The sequence below is a fragment of the Copidosoma floridanum genome, unplaced genomic scaffold (assembly GCF_036245765.1).
Source record: "Copidosoma floridanum isolate Cflo_tuat_1 unplaced genomic scaffold, Cflo_Japanese_pri ptg000016l, whole genome shotgun sequence".
Lineage (NCBI taxonomy): Eukaryota > Metazoa > Arthropoda > Insecta > Hymenoptera > Encyrtidae > Copidosoma > Copidosoma floridanum.
The window spans coordinates 4,629,876-4,646,907 of NW_028321893.1; the positions used below are offsets into that span (position 1 = coordinate 4,629,876).

Genomic DNA, 17,032 nt, shown 5'->3' on the forward strand with positions numbered 1-17,032 from the left:
CAATCGTCTAAATCAGTTGCTCGAAAAATGGATTGTGACTTTGTGTTAAAGAATTTTATATCGGTACTTTCAATGTTATCTTTTACTATAACATATTCAGATGACAACACTGTGTTAACTTTTAGTGCTTCATGCTTGCTAAGAGATTGTTGTATTCAGTTAAAAAACTGCTTCTTTACGTCTTTAAAAAAATTTCTCAAATTTAAATGTTTTAAGTTAATAATGAATGCTGTCATGATTCGTCTTTCGAAAGCACTATTAACATCTTTGAGACTTACTGTTTTATTGTTCTCAGCAACTAAAGGTGTTGTTGACGGTATTACTGCTGCTGTAGATACCCCTTTACCTTGAACGTATTTTGTGGAGTTATTTTCAAATTTGCTCCTTGGCGCAAATTCTATATTATTTTCCGGTTCAAACACTTCAGGCTCATTTTCATATGCTTTAACTGCTGCCTCAACTTTACGACCACTGTCTGATACAAAAACTTTGGACTCATTAACAAATATTTTCGCTGCTTCCACTATTTCTAAGCGATCATAAAGCAGTTGTATTAAAGTAACTCAAAACTGTAAGTTTACTTACTCATAGACTGCATAAAAATGAGTTGTTTAAGCAGCTCCAATTTTATTACAATACAAAATTTTTTGGAAAATAGTGGGAGATACTGTGGAAGAGGGCGAGGGGGGGGGGTTAATTTGTTGGGTATTTAGTATACTGCGCTTTACTGTAAAATTTATTCGTTAGCATACCCTCAACTGAACAACATATATTTCTTCTTTTAATGATGGAGTATATTGTAGATATTGAAGGTTTTAAGAGCGCACATAAAATTATTTTCAAAGAAATTTCTTATGTTAAACTTGGAAAAAATAAGGATTCCATGGCAGTTGTAATAGTGCTCAAGCCACCTTACGAGTGGGAAAATTCATCACATGCGGACACAAAACAAAATCGTTGGTTGATAACCAATTTCCATGGTATAAGCTGAAATGTTGGAAACATGTCCTATGAAAGAGCACTTAATATATTTAAAACTGAGCTTGTTGACGCGGAAACGGTTTTTGTCCAGGGTCTTGAAAAAAAAAAATACCTGGAAGAAATACTAACTTGTAAGTATGAACATATGCACACATCTGATAAAATATAATAAAGGTGAAAGTCATTCATGCTTTCTACACTTTTGGAGTTGTAAATATTGAGAAGTATAAGCAGAGAAAGCTGGGCAGTCATTGCCCAGCGCTTGCAAGACTCAACAAAGCCCATTTGCCATGCAAATACCATGCCTCGCTCAGCTAAATCACACTTTATTAGAAAAATCAAAGTTCTTATAAGTTTTTCTGCCTTAAAAAGTTTTCTATAGCAATTTTCATTGTCTTCATCTATTTTGCATTTAAGTGTCTTAAAAAAAAAAAAAAATACATTGAGACATCTTATTTCTTAATCTTATTTCCTTAAAGAGTTATTGATTTTTTAAAAAAATCCATAATCTGACACTTATTAAGTTAACTCGAAAAAATATTTTGAGGTTATGCTCACACTCTTTAGTGGAAAAATATATTTTTGATTTATATTTAACGAGGATGCGTGGCAACATAGATAAAATACTGTTTTATTTATAAAAATCCTAATTTGAAAATGTAATTTTATCCTTTGGACCCTTAGACGCTTACTATTAGTAAAGGTCATCGTGACATTACGAATACAGGAACAGCCTTTTATTAGCCTCGAAGGGACACAAAAAATGTAACTTTTTAACTAACATTTTCTGTATTCTTGGAATCTTTTTTCCAAAACTTGATTGCGAGTTCAAAATACTTATCAGATGTGTATCCCTTTTTTTGGCAAGTTTCCGGTATAAAGACTAGTCTGACTATTTTGAGCCTCATGTTAAGCCTCATTTTAATAACTTACTTCTAAAAGCAAGTACTTAAAAATATGTGAAATTGTCTGAAGTATTTGATGCTCTATGACCACATCGAAAATAAAGGCTTAAGTTGCAAATTTTTTTTTTTTTTGGTTAAATAAAAGAAAAACATTTTATTAAGAAAAGTATTATTTTAAAGTTGTAAAATATTAATAACTAATCGATCTAGTCACGTAAGAATTTAAAATATAAACACACAGGTTCAATGTAAAACTGAGTTTTTGTAAAAGAAGATGATTTTTTCAACCTGGATGGCTCAGACACCCTTTAGTTTTTCTGAAAGATCTAGAACTTCAAACTTTTTAAAAAGATTACTTCAACGTGCAGATGTACTGCAGGCTTTTTAAGTTGTAATTTCTCCTAACAAAAAAATTTTTTGCCAACAATAATAAAGAACTGTTAGAATATTTAAATTATAATTCAAGAATAAGATTTAAAAATGATTTTTAAATGTAAAGTTGTGCTTCTAAGCTATTCACTCGGAGAGAAGAAAAGCTGCATCTAATACTCGCTCATACAGAGAGAGAGATTACGCAATCTTACGCAGTGCTAAGGGTAGGCAGATGTCACTAGCTCTGATAAAGAAAAGTTATAAATATAGGTTGTATATTATTATTGACTCAGTTGTACCCATGTGACACAAGTAGTAACAGCAACGGTGAAAAAGAGAGCCTTGTCAAATAAAGAATACATTAGGAAAAATAATTTTTAACTTTAATATTCACAATTTTAAAATACTCATTGAGCACATCATGTATTTTATCATTAGTATCCACGGCTTTTATAATGCTGACAGATACTTCATGCCGAAAGAAGTTTCCGAATTTTTCGTGGTTTCCTTGCAAAGAAACGTTGTTGATCATTAGATAATCTAGCCACCTTGCAATTTCAATGATTTACCGCCAGATATAAAAAAGCATAATTGTCATCAGACAGTAGAAGTCCACGGAATCGAATGGTTTGAGGGTGATGTTACTTTAAATGACTTAAAATATCATATAATAACTATTGCCAAGAACCTCAAAAGAATTTATACTGACGGAAACGATGAAGCTAAGTTCATAAGCTCAATCCTGACGCGTGAAGTACACGATTTGTCCCAAATGCATCGTTCTTTCAAAGACTTTGAAGACAAAGTCTCTTCTCCAATATGCCTTACACACAGACAAAACCTGTTTTCTGACTAGCATTTCATATTTTGTGAATTATGTACATTTTTATTTAATATAAACTGATTTTAAAAATGAAACAAAAAATGTTTAACAACTATTTCCCTACCACTCCACATACTACATTATCATGCAACGCGCTTGCTAACACAAAAAAGTTTTTGTATGCATATAACTACCACGTGCACAAGCTACACACGATTTCGCACATTTAAACAGCGCGCGCAAATCAGCGCTGCAGACGACTTATGCACATTGTATCGCACGCAAACTCAAACTGCGTTGCACGTCACCAGCTGGCGCACGTGGAGCTACAGGCGCTAATGCACATTCCGCATAAACTCTAACAGCATGCGCAGACTCAAGCAGCGCTGCAGGTGACGCACGCAACCTCAAGCAGCTCACGCACAAAAAATGCAAGGAAGCCACAGCTCCTGCTCGCCCATTGGCTGCAGCAAGGACTACTCCACCCAAAAAAAGGGGCCGCTCGCCGTGAAGTGAGAGTGGGCTGAAATCGCCTGGCGACTCGAGCCCATCTGGGCTGTAATCACCTTAGCGTATCTATGTACACTAGTAGGGCTCCAACTCCCTGAGCACTTTGCATGCCAATCCCCTAGACGTCGATTATGACATTAAGTTCTTAAAAACTTTTCAAAAAAATTCTTTTTTTGATGGATGTGGATGACCTTTTCACAATTTCTTAAGTGTTCTAATAATAATAATTATTAATTATACATTTATAGAATTGGATGAGAATAAAATGTTTAGCTATACACTCCTCTTTTAAGATTAAAATGCATCTGAGCTTTATTACTTTTAATTATACTAAATCTTATATCTTGATACGTGCTGTATTTTCCTGGTAAAAGTCTCAAAGTAGTAAATCCAGCACTAAGCCGTGAAAATAAGAAAAAATTAATAGTCGAAAGATATGATTTAAAAAAAAAACTAAGAAGTAGCTATCACTGTAAGTATCTAAAATTATTTGGTGTTTCAAAAACTATACTTCAATAATAACCTTAAAATAAAAGATAAAAAAACGTGGAAAAGAGTACGTAAATAGCAGATTATATTTATTATATCCTGAAGACCATAAGAAATTTAACTTTAAACAAGTTATTAGTAAGTCTTAAGCTTTAACGAATAAAAAAACATTGTACAAAAATGAAATTTCAAACAATTTTTTATTCAGAAAATGGTGATGATTTTTAAAAAAAATATGACTTCTTTTACAAACAACTTTATTAATAGTAAAAAAACTATACTCTTCTAAACATGAATCAAATTTTATGAATCCGACGACAGTTGGGGCTCCTAGTATTAATTTACCCATTCTAAAAAATTTAAACCAAACCGAAGACACTCAAATATTTACGCTCCGTAAACACACGAATATATCAATGTATCTTTAGTTGGATGACAATAAGGAGGAACAGGAAAAGTTCTTCGTATACAAAACAGATCTATTAGCTTATTTTTTGAGGTAGAACAATTTTAGCAATGGCTTGAATAAACGGTAATATGTAAATGTTGTTTTTAAATAGAATTACGATTCACTGAACCTTTCGTTTACCATTGTACTTAAGGAAGCTCCCTTGTGACAGCTTCTGAACCAAGACCAGATGAATGAATAGTTAAAAATCTACTGAAGCCAATGATATAATTATTCATATTGCTTACCCTGCCAAATTTCGAGATATTATTAATTCAATGTAGTGCTTTCTAACACGTATTCTTATGGTGGAGCTCGCACACACGATAAAAAGAACTGAAAAACTTGAATAAATCAACAGTTTCTGTAATAAGAACGCACACGTTTTGTAGAAAAAAACCTCCTTTTTAAAATGACGCCTAGCAAAGTAAGTGTTACCCCGAAAAATTTCAACACATTCTATTAAACATTAATTAACTCATTGTATTTCCACAGGTTAGTCTGTCTTCCCTTGCACCAGTGATGCCAACTGTACCTGAGTTTGCGAGCAAATTCGAGACCTACGACGAGGGTTGGCATTTCTGTACGAGGGAGTCTCCTTAAACAATACGGAAAGGGTATTCTTTCTGGAATCTGAGTAAAGTTATCACGCAAAATTAAATCAATAATTCAGGAGGCCTTGAGTATCTTACAAAGCATTAAAAATTGTGAGCAAGAATTTGCATAATGAATGTAATACAAACACTTGCTCCAGAAACAAATAAATTGTGTTAGAAAAGAATTTTCGCATATGATGCCAGTCATACAAAATTATAATAGAAGTATGGTAGTAGCTCAAACTGTGTAGTAATTTTTTTATACACAAACTTTTTCATACATTATAACAATCTATAATATACGTTTGACTAACATAAATTTTGGTAGATTATTACTAGAGATAAGAAAAGGGAGAAGTGGTTTTTGGTGTAAGAATTTTAGTTCTTAGTTTTCACATACTTATTGTTTATGCTTCAATATCTAGATATTTTATTAATTTCTGCCAGTGGACAGGTACATTGACTCAACTTGGTGACCAAGTTTCGCAATTTAAGGTCAAATTACTGATTTTTTCTTTTCTGTCAATTATATTTCCAAATAAGGCGAGCGGTGATTTTCCGGCGATTTTCTAAATCATAATTAACGATGCAGGCCATTTTACTTATGTAAAATAAAGTTTCTATATACGGTATATTCGTGATATATAATTCTATATTTTATATGTTTTATTATCTCAAAACAAGCTCATATAAATATGTTGTTAACGTATGTGTATACATAGATACATTCGAGAGTGCGTCGAAGCACGTTGGCCTGGTCTGACATATATAGTTAGGTTCATATGGCGATACTATACATATGCGCCCTTGATTGGGTACTCTCGCTGCTTGAGGTACGATATACAGTCACTCCGAGCTTGTCTATGCTAACACGTGCATTTACTCTGTTGTACATTCCTGTCAACTTTAATTTTGTCTTAACTATAATGTAAATAAACATTTAAACAGAAAGTCATTTCGATAAAATTTATTTGCCTGCCACTAACCTCTGCAACAAAGAAATATTGACAGGTTATGGGCCTAGCACGCTTCTACTGCGCATTTTTCTTCGGTGGCAGAACTTTTAGTTGTTTTTTAGTATTATCTTGTGTGTGCTCGCCCGTTCAGTTGTTCGGTGTTCTCTTGTCCGTGAGCGTAAACAAAAATGACTGAGGAGCAGTAGCAGGGAGAGGCCATTAAGATAATGTTTCTGAACGAGAACAAGAAGGCGCCGGCTACTGCTGACTAGCGATCAAGGATGAGATCAATGACGGGCCTATCTGCGAGCACCAGGAGGCACAGACAGCAGAGCTGGCCGAAAGTGCCACAAGTGATCGAGACAATCGTACATTCAACATATTCATCAAATACGTCAACACAACGTTTCACATGAGTGAAGTACATAAGGACGAAGTCGTAAGGATTTCCGAAGAGAATGATAAAATCTTTCTGCAGACACAGTGCGAAGCCATTTACAAATTACGTTCGTTGCATGGTTTGTGTTTCCGTAAATTTTATTTTGTGTTCAACCAAATTCCAAATTTCAATGTAAAATCCATAGATAACAGCCGCGTTTTCTGTCTGCATTGTGTTTATGCATTGAGGAGACGCATGCTGCCTGTATGTGTGGGCATGCATTGCGTTCGTGTCTGCTCACACGTGCCGGTTTCTCGGAAAGAGAAAAAAAAAATATGCAGACATATCCTTGGCCAACCAAAAAGTTTTTGTTTTTCTGCTTTCTTCCTTATAAGTTACTTTCCATTTCCAGGATTAAAGTCAGGAATGACAGCAGATGAATTTCGAGTGATGTCCAGCATCGTTGGACATGCAAACCAAAAATTACCTGTTGTTTTTAACAAAATGGTTGATAAAATTAACATGTCCAGTTTGGTAAGTAAAGCCTTGCCTGTGCAGATGGTAGAGGAAAAACGTTCGTTGATCGATAAGAGTCTTTTTTGTTTGGAGGCTGAAAACAAAACCTGGAAGAAAAGTTCGAAAAAATGGAAAATCTTGGTTTTAAATCCATTGATGCTCTTTGTGAGAGCAACACAGAAAACCAGCAACTCAGAGAAGAACTCAAAAGAAAGTAGGAGAAGCATTACAAATATGTTCGTGGTACTATTGCTAGTCTGAGGAGTCAATCGAAAGATATTCAGTCTCTATCTAATGATCAGGATGAGTTTTTGAGAGAAACCCAAGAGCGACAGAAAAAATTTCTGAAAAATATTAGTGATGAGATGTTTGGCTCGAGATATAACATACGTTCGCCCCTTCCTCCTTCTCCTCAACAGTTGGCTGCAACATTTAAGGTAAGCTCGGAACGTAAAAACTTACTTAGCTTGACCCGCATTCATGAAACTGAAAATAACCGTAGACATTCTAAATTTTGTTCGGGTGATCGAGATAAATTTTCTGGAGGATTTTCAAACAACATTAATTCGTGAGCTGATAGTAGAGTGGTAGTAGAAAATTAATTATTCGTGCGAAAATTTCTTGATTAAGACTTTAATGTTCATTTGGATAATAAAAAAATAGATATCTTAGAACCCGGCTCAAACGAGTCAATTACACCGGGGTATACAAAGGGCCGTTTTGGTTAATCGTCTTAGAAATTAATAAAAATACAAGATCACGAGATATAAGTCCAATTTCGACGAAAGAAACAATATGTTGTCTGACTTCGGCTGCCCAAGGTTCGAACCCGAGATACTTGACCCATCGGGCCACAGCAAGCCTGGATCTGAATACACAGATAAGTCCCAAAACTTCAAATAAAAACTCAAATAGTCCAAACGTTAGAGTTAGCTGTGATCGCGAGAAATCTGATATTCCAAATTTTGAGTCTACTGTATGTGATCGCAAAATCAGTCAAAGTGAGGAATTAGAAATTTCAGATACTCCCTTTGGCTCTGGAGAAAAATAGTCCTAAACCAAATGCAGCTATGCTCTGGAACTATAGATTAGAACACGCCTCTCTCTTTTATTTGATAGCTTTTCAAAAACGTTTTCCTGAAAATAAAAGTCTGACGAATGCTATGTTCGATAGTTCGATACTTGATCGTAAAATTTGTAACATCTCAAAAATGACTAAGCTACCTTTTAGATCGATCCAAACTCGTGCCACAAATCCGTTACAGATTATACATTCGGACTTAATAGAAAAAATAAATCTAAAATCGTATCCTAAGGGATACAGATTTATCTTAGTTTTTATCGACGACTTCTCGCGACTAGTATTGGCATACCCGATGAAATCTAAAAGTGAAACCGGCAAGTATCTAGAAACGCTTGTAAAATTCGCCCGTAAAATTTTAGGTTATGATGCCAAAGTTTACTATCTGTGTTCGGACCAAGGTACAAAATTTACTGGTGGTCATACGCCCGTAATATTTTAGGTTATGATGCCAAAGTTTATTATCTGTGTTTGGACCAAGGTACAGAATTTACTGGTGGTCATACGTTAAAAGACTTAGTTAGCTTAGAAGCTAAACTACAGTTGGTAGCTCCTGATACCCCTGAGCTTAATGGAGGATCAGAGCAACGTAATCGAACTGTCCAAGACAAAACTCGATCACTCATGTTCGATTCTGGTTTACCAGAAAATATATGGGATTTGGCACTGAGAGCGGCTGTATATGCATACAATAGAACCCCTCATGCATAAAACAATATGATCACTCCTCTAGAAATTTTTGCTCCAGGTTATAGTTTCAATATAAATCAAATTAAGAGATTCTGTTCGATCGCATACATTAAAGTTCAAAGAAAAACAGGACCTAAGTTCGGATGCATAGGGAAAAGAGTAGTTTTGATAGGATATACAAGAACAGGTTATACTTTCCTAAGACCAGAAGAAGGGAAATATTACGAGAGTCGTGATGTTCGCTTTAATGCAAACCTGGTTTATAGAGATGTATACACAAAATCTGGGATCGATAACTGAGATAATTCTTTTGATCCCGTAAACAAGAATAAATGTTCGATCGAGTTTAAAAAAGAATCTCCAGATGAAACAACACTGTTAAAAATGGATGGAGTAAAACTGAAACGAGGTAGACCGAGGAAAAATGCTGTAGCAAAAGTAGGTGACTTGAATCTTGTAAATATTGAACTTGGATCGAATTGTGAAAATTATTATGCTCTGCTGGCAAAAATAAACTGTGACCCCTTATCATACAAAGAAGCTATGACTTCTGGAGATAAAGATCGATGGCATGAAGTCGTTCGGCAGGTGCTGAATTCTATGGACAAAAATGATGTTTCGACCATAGGCAAAAGACCACTAAGCTCAGAAAAAGGTCAAAGACCAAACATCATTGATTTGCGATGGAATCTTAAACGTAAAGTTAATCAAGAAGGGGAAATTGAATTTAAAGCTTGGTTAGTAATAAGGGGATTCAAGGACAGAAACGTGTATGACCTGATCGCCACTTATGCACCGGTGTCGTGATTGGCTTTAGTTCGTGCGGTACTTACAATGATAAATCAGTACGATTTAGAAACATGTCATCTCAATGTGAATACTGCGTTCTCAAACAGAAACATTACTGATGACATATACATGGAGATGCCAGATGGTACTGATTATTCAAATGAATTCAAGAAAGGTAATGTTTGCAAACTAAACAGATCGCTTTACGGTTTAAAAATCAGTCCAAAGAAATGGAACAAACGATTTACAGAACCAAATCTGAAGATCGAGCTGACATCGCACTCATCGGAACCTTGATTGTTTACCTGGCGTACCAACGAGAGATTCTTAGTTCTTTTGCTGTATGTTAATGACATAATAAGAGCTAGTAACTATTGTTTGAAGCTAAAAAAAGTTGAAACTAAACTGACAAATGAGCTCGAAATGACAGACCTTCGAGAAGTTAAAACTTTGCTGGATATTAACATAAAAAGAGATAGAATAAAAGGAACCATGATTCTCTCGCAAACCAAATACATTGAATTCTCGATAGGATTGGCTTATCGAACCTAAGCCCACAAAGATCACCTATGATGACAAATCAAGTGGCTGTTAAAAATTAAAAGGATCGTGAAGAATCAGCTGATGATTCAAAAATAAGTTCACCTGTATCTAAGCTAGACACCCCGTACAGAGAAGCTATAGGAAGTTTGTTATATTTCGCTTATACTATTGGTCCAGACATCACCAATGCAGTGAATGTCTTGAGCCGACATCAAATCAATCCTACTGGTGATGATTGGCACGTGGTCGAAAGAGTCTTTCGCTACTTGAAGGGCACTAAAGACGTGCTACTCACATTCAAACTAAACTTAGACGTGCTTGAAACTTTCTCTGACTCTAGCTTTGCCGACTGCAAAGGATCGTTGACCACCAGTAGTTATGATATTCGTTTGTTTGGAAATACAATTACGTGGCAAACACATAAACAAACTTACGTTGCTCTTTTGACCTGTTAGGCTGAGTATGTAGCTATGAGTGAGGCCTGTCAGGAGCTTGTTGGATTAAATAATTCAATCAGTTTAATTTTGAATAGATCGTTGGCTCCTATGACTCTCTGGTGTGACAACCAAGCAGCTATATCAGCTACTGAGACCGGAGGGGGAAACAAATTATACCACATGACTGAGGCTCGAGAGCACTATGTTCAAGAGTGCATGAATAGTTTGTTAGTCAATATTAATTGTATTAAGTCAAGGCTGCAGATTGCAGACATCTTTATAAAACCCTTGTTTTTCGAACTCCATAAATCATTGGCAAACTCCATTATGAATAATCACTAAAATAATCTATAATAAGTATTAACATTTCTATTCCATTTGTTAAGGAAACTGATCGACCTGTTCCTTCCAGATGTGGGATCGAGTTCGAGAAAGTCCGAGACTGAAGTTCAAAAGTCTCATGAAGCTGTCTACTTGTTTTACTCTTGATTCTCTAATGAACATTATTAACGATTTCATCTGTTACCCAGTCCATAAATTGTACCATCCTTCAATGGGAGAGAGTGCTAACGTAGGCGTATATATAGATACATTAGAGAGTGTGTCGAAGCACGTTGGCCTGGTCTGGCATATATAGTTAGGTTCGTGTGGCAAGACTATACCTATGCGCGCCTTGATCGCGTACTCTCGCTGCTTGGCAGTACGATATGCACTTACTTCGAGTTTGTCTGTACTAACGCGCACATCTGCTCTGTTGTACGTTCCCGTCAACCTTTGTTTTGTCTTCACTGTAACGTAAATAAGCATTTAAACAAAAAGTCAGTTTGATAAAATTTATTTGCCTGCCACCATGTGCTAACCGTAGAAACATTGTGTATCAACAAATTTCCACTAATGGTATTGTAGATTTATGTTTTAAGGGTAATGTTTTAATTACCAACAAACCTATTGCCTTTTAGAAATCGACTTTTTTGAACTTGGTGCTTTAAGATTGCAAGCTTTTGCTTGTTTTGATCACGGTTGACATGATTTGTTTTTTAATACAAATTCACTGTATCAGCCAGCATCATCTATCAAGTTGATTTAATCCATTTTCTTGTGACGTGCGTTTTTGTTCACTTTTACGTGTGTATTATTCAACCTACCAAGTTATAAAATGTTGAGTACATTACAAAAAAGAAGCTGCAGAAGAAAAAAAGTGAGAATGTATAAATGTAAACTTTAATGGGAAAAAGGACCTTGGGTAAACGGTAAGTTTTAGCATAGTTTAATAACTGCTGTCAAGTAAAAATTTCTGCAGCTGTTGTTTTCAGTAACTTTTTTTTTTTTTAATACTGCTGCTATTATATGTCTAAATACGATACGTATTTTATATAAAGTTACCATTCATGAGACGAAGGATGATAAGAGAAGTACCGGTGGAAGCGCACTAGGCAGCAATGGCCTCTTTAAGAGCCTGCGTGTTTTTGCTGTTAAACTGTTTATCATGTACGCAAAATTTTAATGTGTAGTTTCAAAACTAATTGAAAAACGGCCCTGCACTTTGAGTAAGTTTTACTTCACCTCTTATGGTGCAAAAAGCAGAAATTTCTCTCGCAGAAACGACTGCTCCTCAGCTCACTGAAAACATAACGTCACCAACACGTGGCAACCAACTTTACTCTGCTGTAGCAGATCAAAACCACTTTTCCACCAAAGAAAATGCTATTATACTCGACTCTATCGATGGAACTTCGATTTACTTATATAAAGTAGCTATAGGTCAATTAGTTGAACCAAAAAATGTTAAATTTTCGTCTCGTAAATCACAAAATCGAGTGTGTTTATACCTCAGCTCTAAAAGTATCGTTAATGAGTTAACTGGTAAAAAAGTAAATGTTGAAGGGCATGATCTTATAGTGAGGCTCCTAGTGTCTCAGGCGCGACGCATCTGGATCTCAAATGTCTGTCCGATAATAACTCACAGTGTAGTGATTCAACAATTCATCAAACTCGATATCAGCCCTGCATCTCAACTGACTTTATTAAAAGCTGGCGATAAGCAGCCTGGGTACGATCACGTTTGTTGTTTCAGACGACAGGTATATATGAAACCGTAAGATTTTAACAAGCTCCCCCCAATCTTCCAATTCGCTTCGACGACGCCAATTATTAAATATGTTTCACTACTGGAAAATGAATTTGTTTTAAATGCAAAGAAGAAGGGCATATAGCTTAATATTGTAAGTCTGAGCTCTCTCTACCTGCTTTTGCAAATTTATCAGATCACATAGCCTCTGCGGGTAACTCAAAAGTTACCGGCAACCAGTCTGCTGATATCGACAAAAATGAAGATGTTAGTTCAGAAAATACTGTAAATAATGAATCTCCAGGTGCAGTTGGCTTAAACTTTACCACTTTTCCTGTACCAATATACAAGAAAAGACCCGCTCATACCTTTGATACGTCATTGCAAATTAATAAAAAGAAATTTTCATTAGATATGAATAACATTACATTTAAACCTACAAAAAAAAAACTAAAATCACCGTTCAACAAGCTAACGTTACTTAAATTCAGAAACAACTGGAGCCTACTAGGATCTACGTTGAAACGAGTAATGCAGAGTACCCAATAAACATCTCAGAGTTATCTGAGTTTTTGGTAAAATGCTATGGTTCCAGTAAACCTTGTGATGTCGCTTTCCAGCTCACTAATAACATTCCAGGCCTTATTCACATGCTTTTGGATGTTAAGAAAAACATCCTAGGAAATAATCTGAAGTCACTCATTTTTAGAATTCTTAAAAAATTATCTAACCAAGACGAGAAATGCAGTGAAAGTTCTTGTTTTTGTGAAGAAGACTTTTAATTTCTTTTCTTATTAAGAGAAAAGAGAGAGAGAAAAAAAAAGAAGAAGCTTATTCGTTTGTTCCTTATTGTAAACTGTTAATGTGTACAACAATTTTGAAAATATTATATTGGAACACCAAAAGTATTACACGAAGACAGTGAAACATTCTATATATCTCGAGGAAATTCGATATTATTATTTGTGTTGAATCCTGGCTCAATCCAAAGGACCGTATCCACGTACCTGGTTTTCTGACTCCCAAAAAAGACCAGCTTACGGACAAAGGAGGAGGCATCATATTTTTCATACGCAAGAACATCAAGTACTTCAAGCTATGCGACTTGGTCTCCCCTGATCCATCAGTTGAACTCTGTGGCATTCATCTTGGTGATCTACAACCCCTGCTTGACATTTTAGCGTGTTACAGATCACGTACTACTCTGACTCAAACTCAATGGGACAGTATTTTTAATAATATTTCAAATACACACTGCCTTGTTGTTGGTCATTTTAACTCACATAATATTTAGTGGAATTTTGACAAAACTTACTGTAATAGTCAGTTCTTAGAAAATTCTATGGATAAATTTGATTTATTTCTACATAACAAAAATACTTATACGTACATTGATATTCACCGAAACTATAAATCCAACTTCGACTTAATTTTGTCCACTTTGATTTAAATTGACAGAGTAAATTTAAAAGTTTTGGATGAGACTTATGGTTCTGATCATTATCCGAAATCTATTTCTTACTCAACTGAAAAGTACGAGTACTCAAGAAAAACTTCTAAAGCTTACACTAAGCGTACAAATTGGGATAAATTTACTAAAGTACTAAAAGAATCTATTGTCAATTTTTAACACAACTCATTATTCAATGCTAGTCCTACTGAAAAGTATTTTTTTTTTTAGTTGTACAATTTTGGATTCAATTAAGGACTGTACACCTATTTCTTCCAAAAATTCTATGGTAAATAAAAATCGTAAAACAAATCCCGTTCTGTGGTGCGATAATGAATGCGACAAACTCGGAAGCTTAAGACAAGCTGCTTTTAAAAAATAGGAAATTACAAGTGACCTCGAAGATCTTCCTTAGGAATTAAGCTACCCATTCAAACTTTTTCCTTATCATAAATACATCGTTTGCCTCATAATTTGTGCAACAAAGGCTGAATAAGCACTGTTTTATATTAGAGCAATGTTAGATAATGTGATTTTGGGAACTTGTTTCTCAGAGATTTGGTTGGTAAAAAATTTTGAAAAAATTAATGTGTACTTTAAGCAAGTTGAAGTACAACATTATTGTTTTTCAAGTAGTGAATACATCTTAATCAATAATTTATTTTTAATTTTGTTTATTGTAGGGAATTTTCCATTTTTTCCTGGATAAAACGCTCACTATTCGTTCAAAACATTAAAAAATATCTCACAAAAAAATATTTATAAATTAAATAAGAAAAGCTATTAATCGAAAAAAGTCGCGTTGATGCTGCAAGAAGAAAGAGATATGTACCTCAGATAAGAACAAAAGGAAAAATAACCCAGAATCTTGTTGAATAAATAAAAAAAGGCAAACGAAAAAGTATTATCTAAAGATTGACTGAATAAAGGTAAAATTAAAAGTGTGAGTTTGCAGACAGAAAAAAAGTAAAGATGTTAATTAATTTTCAAAACTTAAAAAAAAAAAACAAATACAATTAAATGACTGCTTTTCTAGTAAAGACATTGCACAACCACTACAGAAGTAACAGAAAGCTAAAACACAGATAAAAAAAGTTGTTTTCTTAGTATGGCCAAGATAACTCTTCATTTTTTAAATGAAACACTCTGCTACAAGACAAATCAAAGTAACATGAAAAAATGTTGAAAACCTTCATAAATGTCTTAAAATAATAATTTTTAATTTGGGTATGCTTTGTCACAGATATAAAATATAATACAAAAGGAAATTAATAATGTTGATAATGAAATATTTTTAGCTAACTTTTGAGTGTTAAAAAAATTTTTTTCCGGAAATTGACTTTTAGTGAATTGCTTAGTTTAAGAAGAACGTAACATTAAATAAAATATGTACATGTATAACATTTGCTTAGCTGCGAGAGTTTTCTTCCTCAGCTTTCTTCTACTATCCTACTACAACAAAAAATCACAAAATTACAAATACTTCATCAGTAATTGCTAAAATAAACTTACAGTATAATATTATACAATAATCATATAAAAATCTTAGAGTAATATTTGGTTATACGTATGAGTATATAAAAAGAGTATTCCAATAATTGTCGATAGTAATGTTTCGATAACAAAATTCCATAAGAAATCCATAATTTCTGCAACTGACTGTCCCATTAAAAATTTTGAAAACTTAGCAGTTATAAACAATTAAATCAATGAAAAAATAAGTTGTCTTATCCCGTGACTTCTTTAAAGATAAACCATTGATTTTTTCATTTCAAATGTGGTTAAAAAATTGATAATATATGATTAATTTTATGAGCATTTGACTCACAGTAGAGTAATGACTTCATTGAACGAGTACGAAAAAGTAATTGTTTAACAAAAGAAATGTTTTAAGCTATTTAGTTATAAATTAAATGTACCTTCTTTGCTGACGCAGCACAGCATGACTCACAAAATGAAGATAAAGATTGTCGATAAATCTGGGTATGACAGTTTTGATTATTTCTTGTATGACAGTTTGGTTGATTTTGTACAATGCATTGCGTCATGTTCATTACATTTTCTGATGGCATAGCATTTGATGTATTTGATACACTAGCTATGAAATTTGATGAAGAGAAACCATTTTTCTCAATAATCCTTGGATTATTTAGGCAGTCATCACATTCAGAGCTTGAGTTGCACTCTCTGATGTCATCTGAAATAAAAGTCAGTTGTGTATTCATGCATATAGAATAATTACCATCCTATAAATTGATATTACATTATACTATCTATTTAATCAGCGTGGTGAGAATAACTAAATGGTACACCGAAATGTATTGACACGTAACGTAAAAAATTTTTAGTTGGAAATATTACATTTGTTTATGACACTTCTCAGAAAAAAAAAATCTTCTTATTAAAAACATATTTTTTCAGAATCCACGCAGTTTATTTTGTCACATAAAAAGCTATAGAAAGTTTTAAAAAAAATAACTACGCTGAGAAGTGATGTGCGTTCCTTACGCCATTAAAAAATTGCAGGTTCTGAAAAGCCGTTGATTGGCACTTCCTTATATTCATAAATAAAAAGGGCTATTTGTTAAAACTATTAATATATACCACTGACAAAAAATAAATGATAAAAAAATTGTGTTTTCTAAACTTACAACTTTGTTACCAGAGAAAAAAAATTCTGAAGCTTAATCCCTTTATTTTTTACTGCCACAATACATACAAACATACATCATTCTACCTATTTAAAAATCTGGAGGATTTAGGTGATTACTGTCAGAGTTATAATATGAAACTGATCTCTCACGTAATGAATTTGTTATTTATCGTTTTTGACGCTGCTGTTTCAATCTCAATAAATTTTCTGCGACAGTTTCTTGATGCTTAAAATTGTATACACTTAAAACATTTAAGATTTTTTTTCTTATTCATTCTCTTGCGACTATTGGCACAGTTGAGACTTTTGTGAGCCCTAAAGGCTGTTTTTCGTCAACTTTGTTAAG

At 33.9% G+C, this 17,032-nt stretch overlaps 1 protein-coding gene across 1 annotated transcript in view; it reads right to left on the reverse strand.

Annotated features, from left to right (window-relative positions):
• Positions 1-16,156, reverse strand: part of LOC106640732 (solute carrier family 35 member F3) — a 516,306-nt gene extending 500,150 nt beyond the window's left edge. The window contains exon 1 of the mRNA XM_089592356.1: positions 15,953-16,156. Within this exon, the coding sequence (XP_089448482.1) occupies positions 15,953-16,105 (153 nt within the window). The 5' untranslated portion in view covers positions 16,106-16,156. The remainder of the gene's footprint in view (positions 1-15,952) is intronic.
• Between the last annotated feature and the right edge of the window lie 876 nt (positions 16,157-17,032).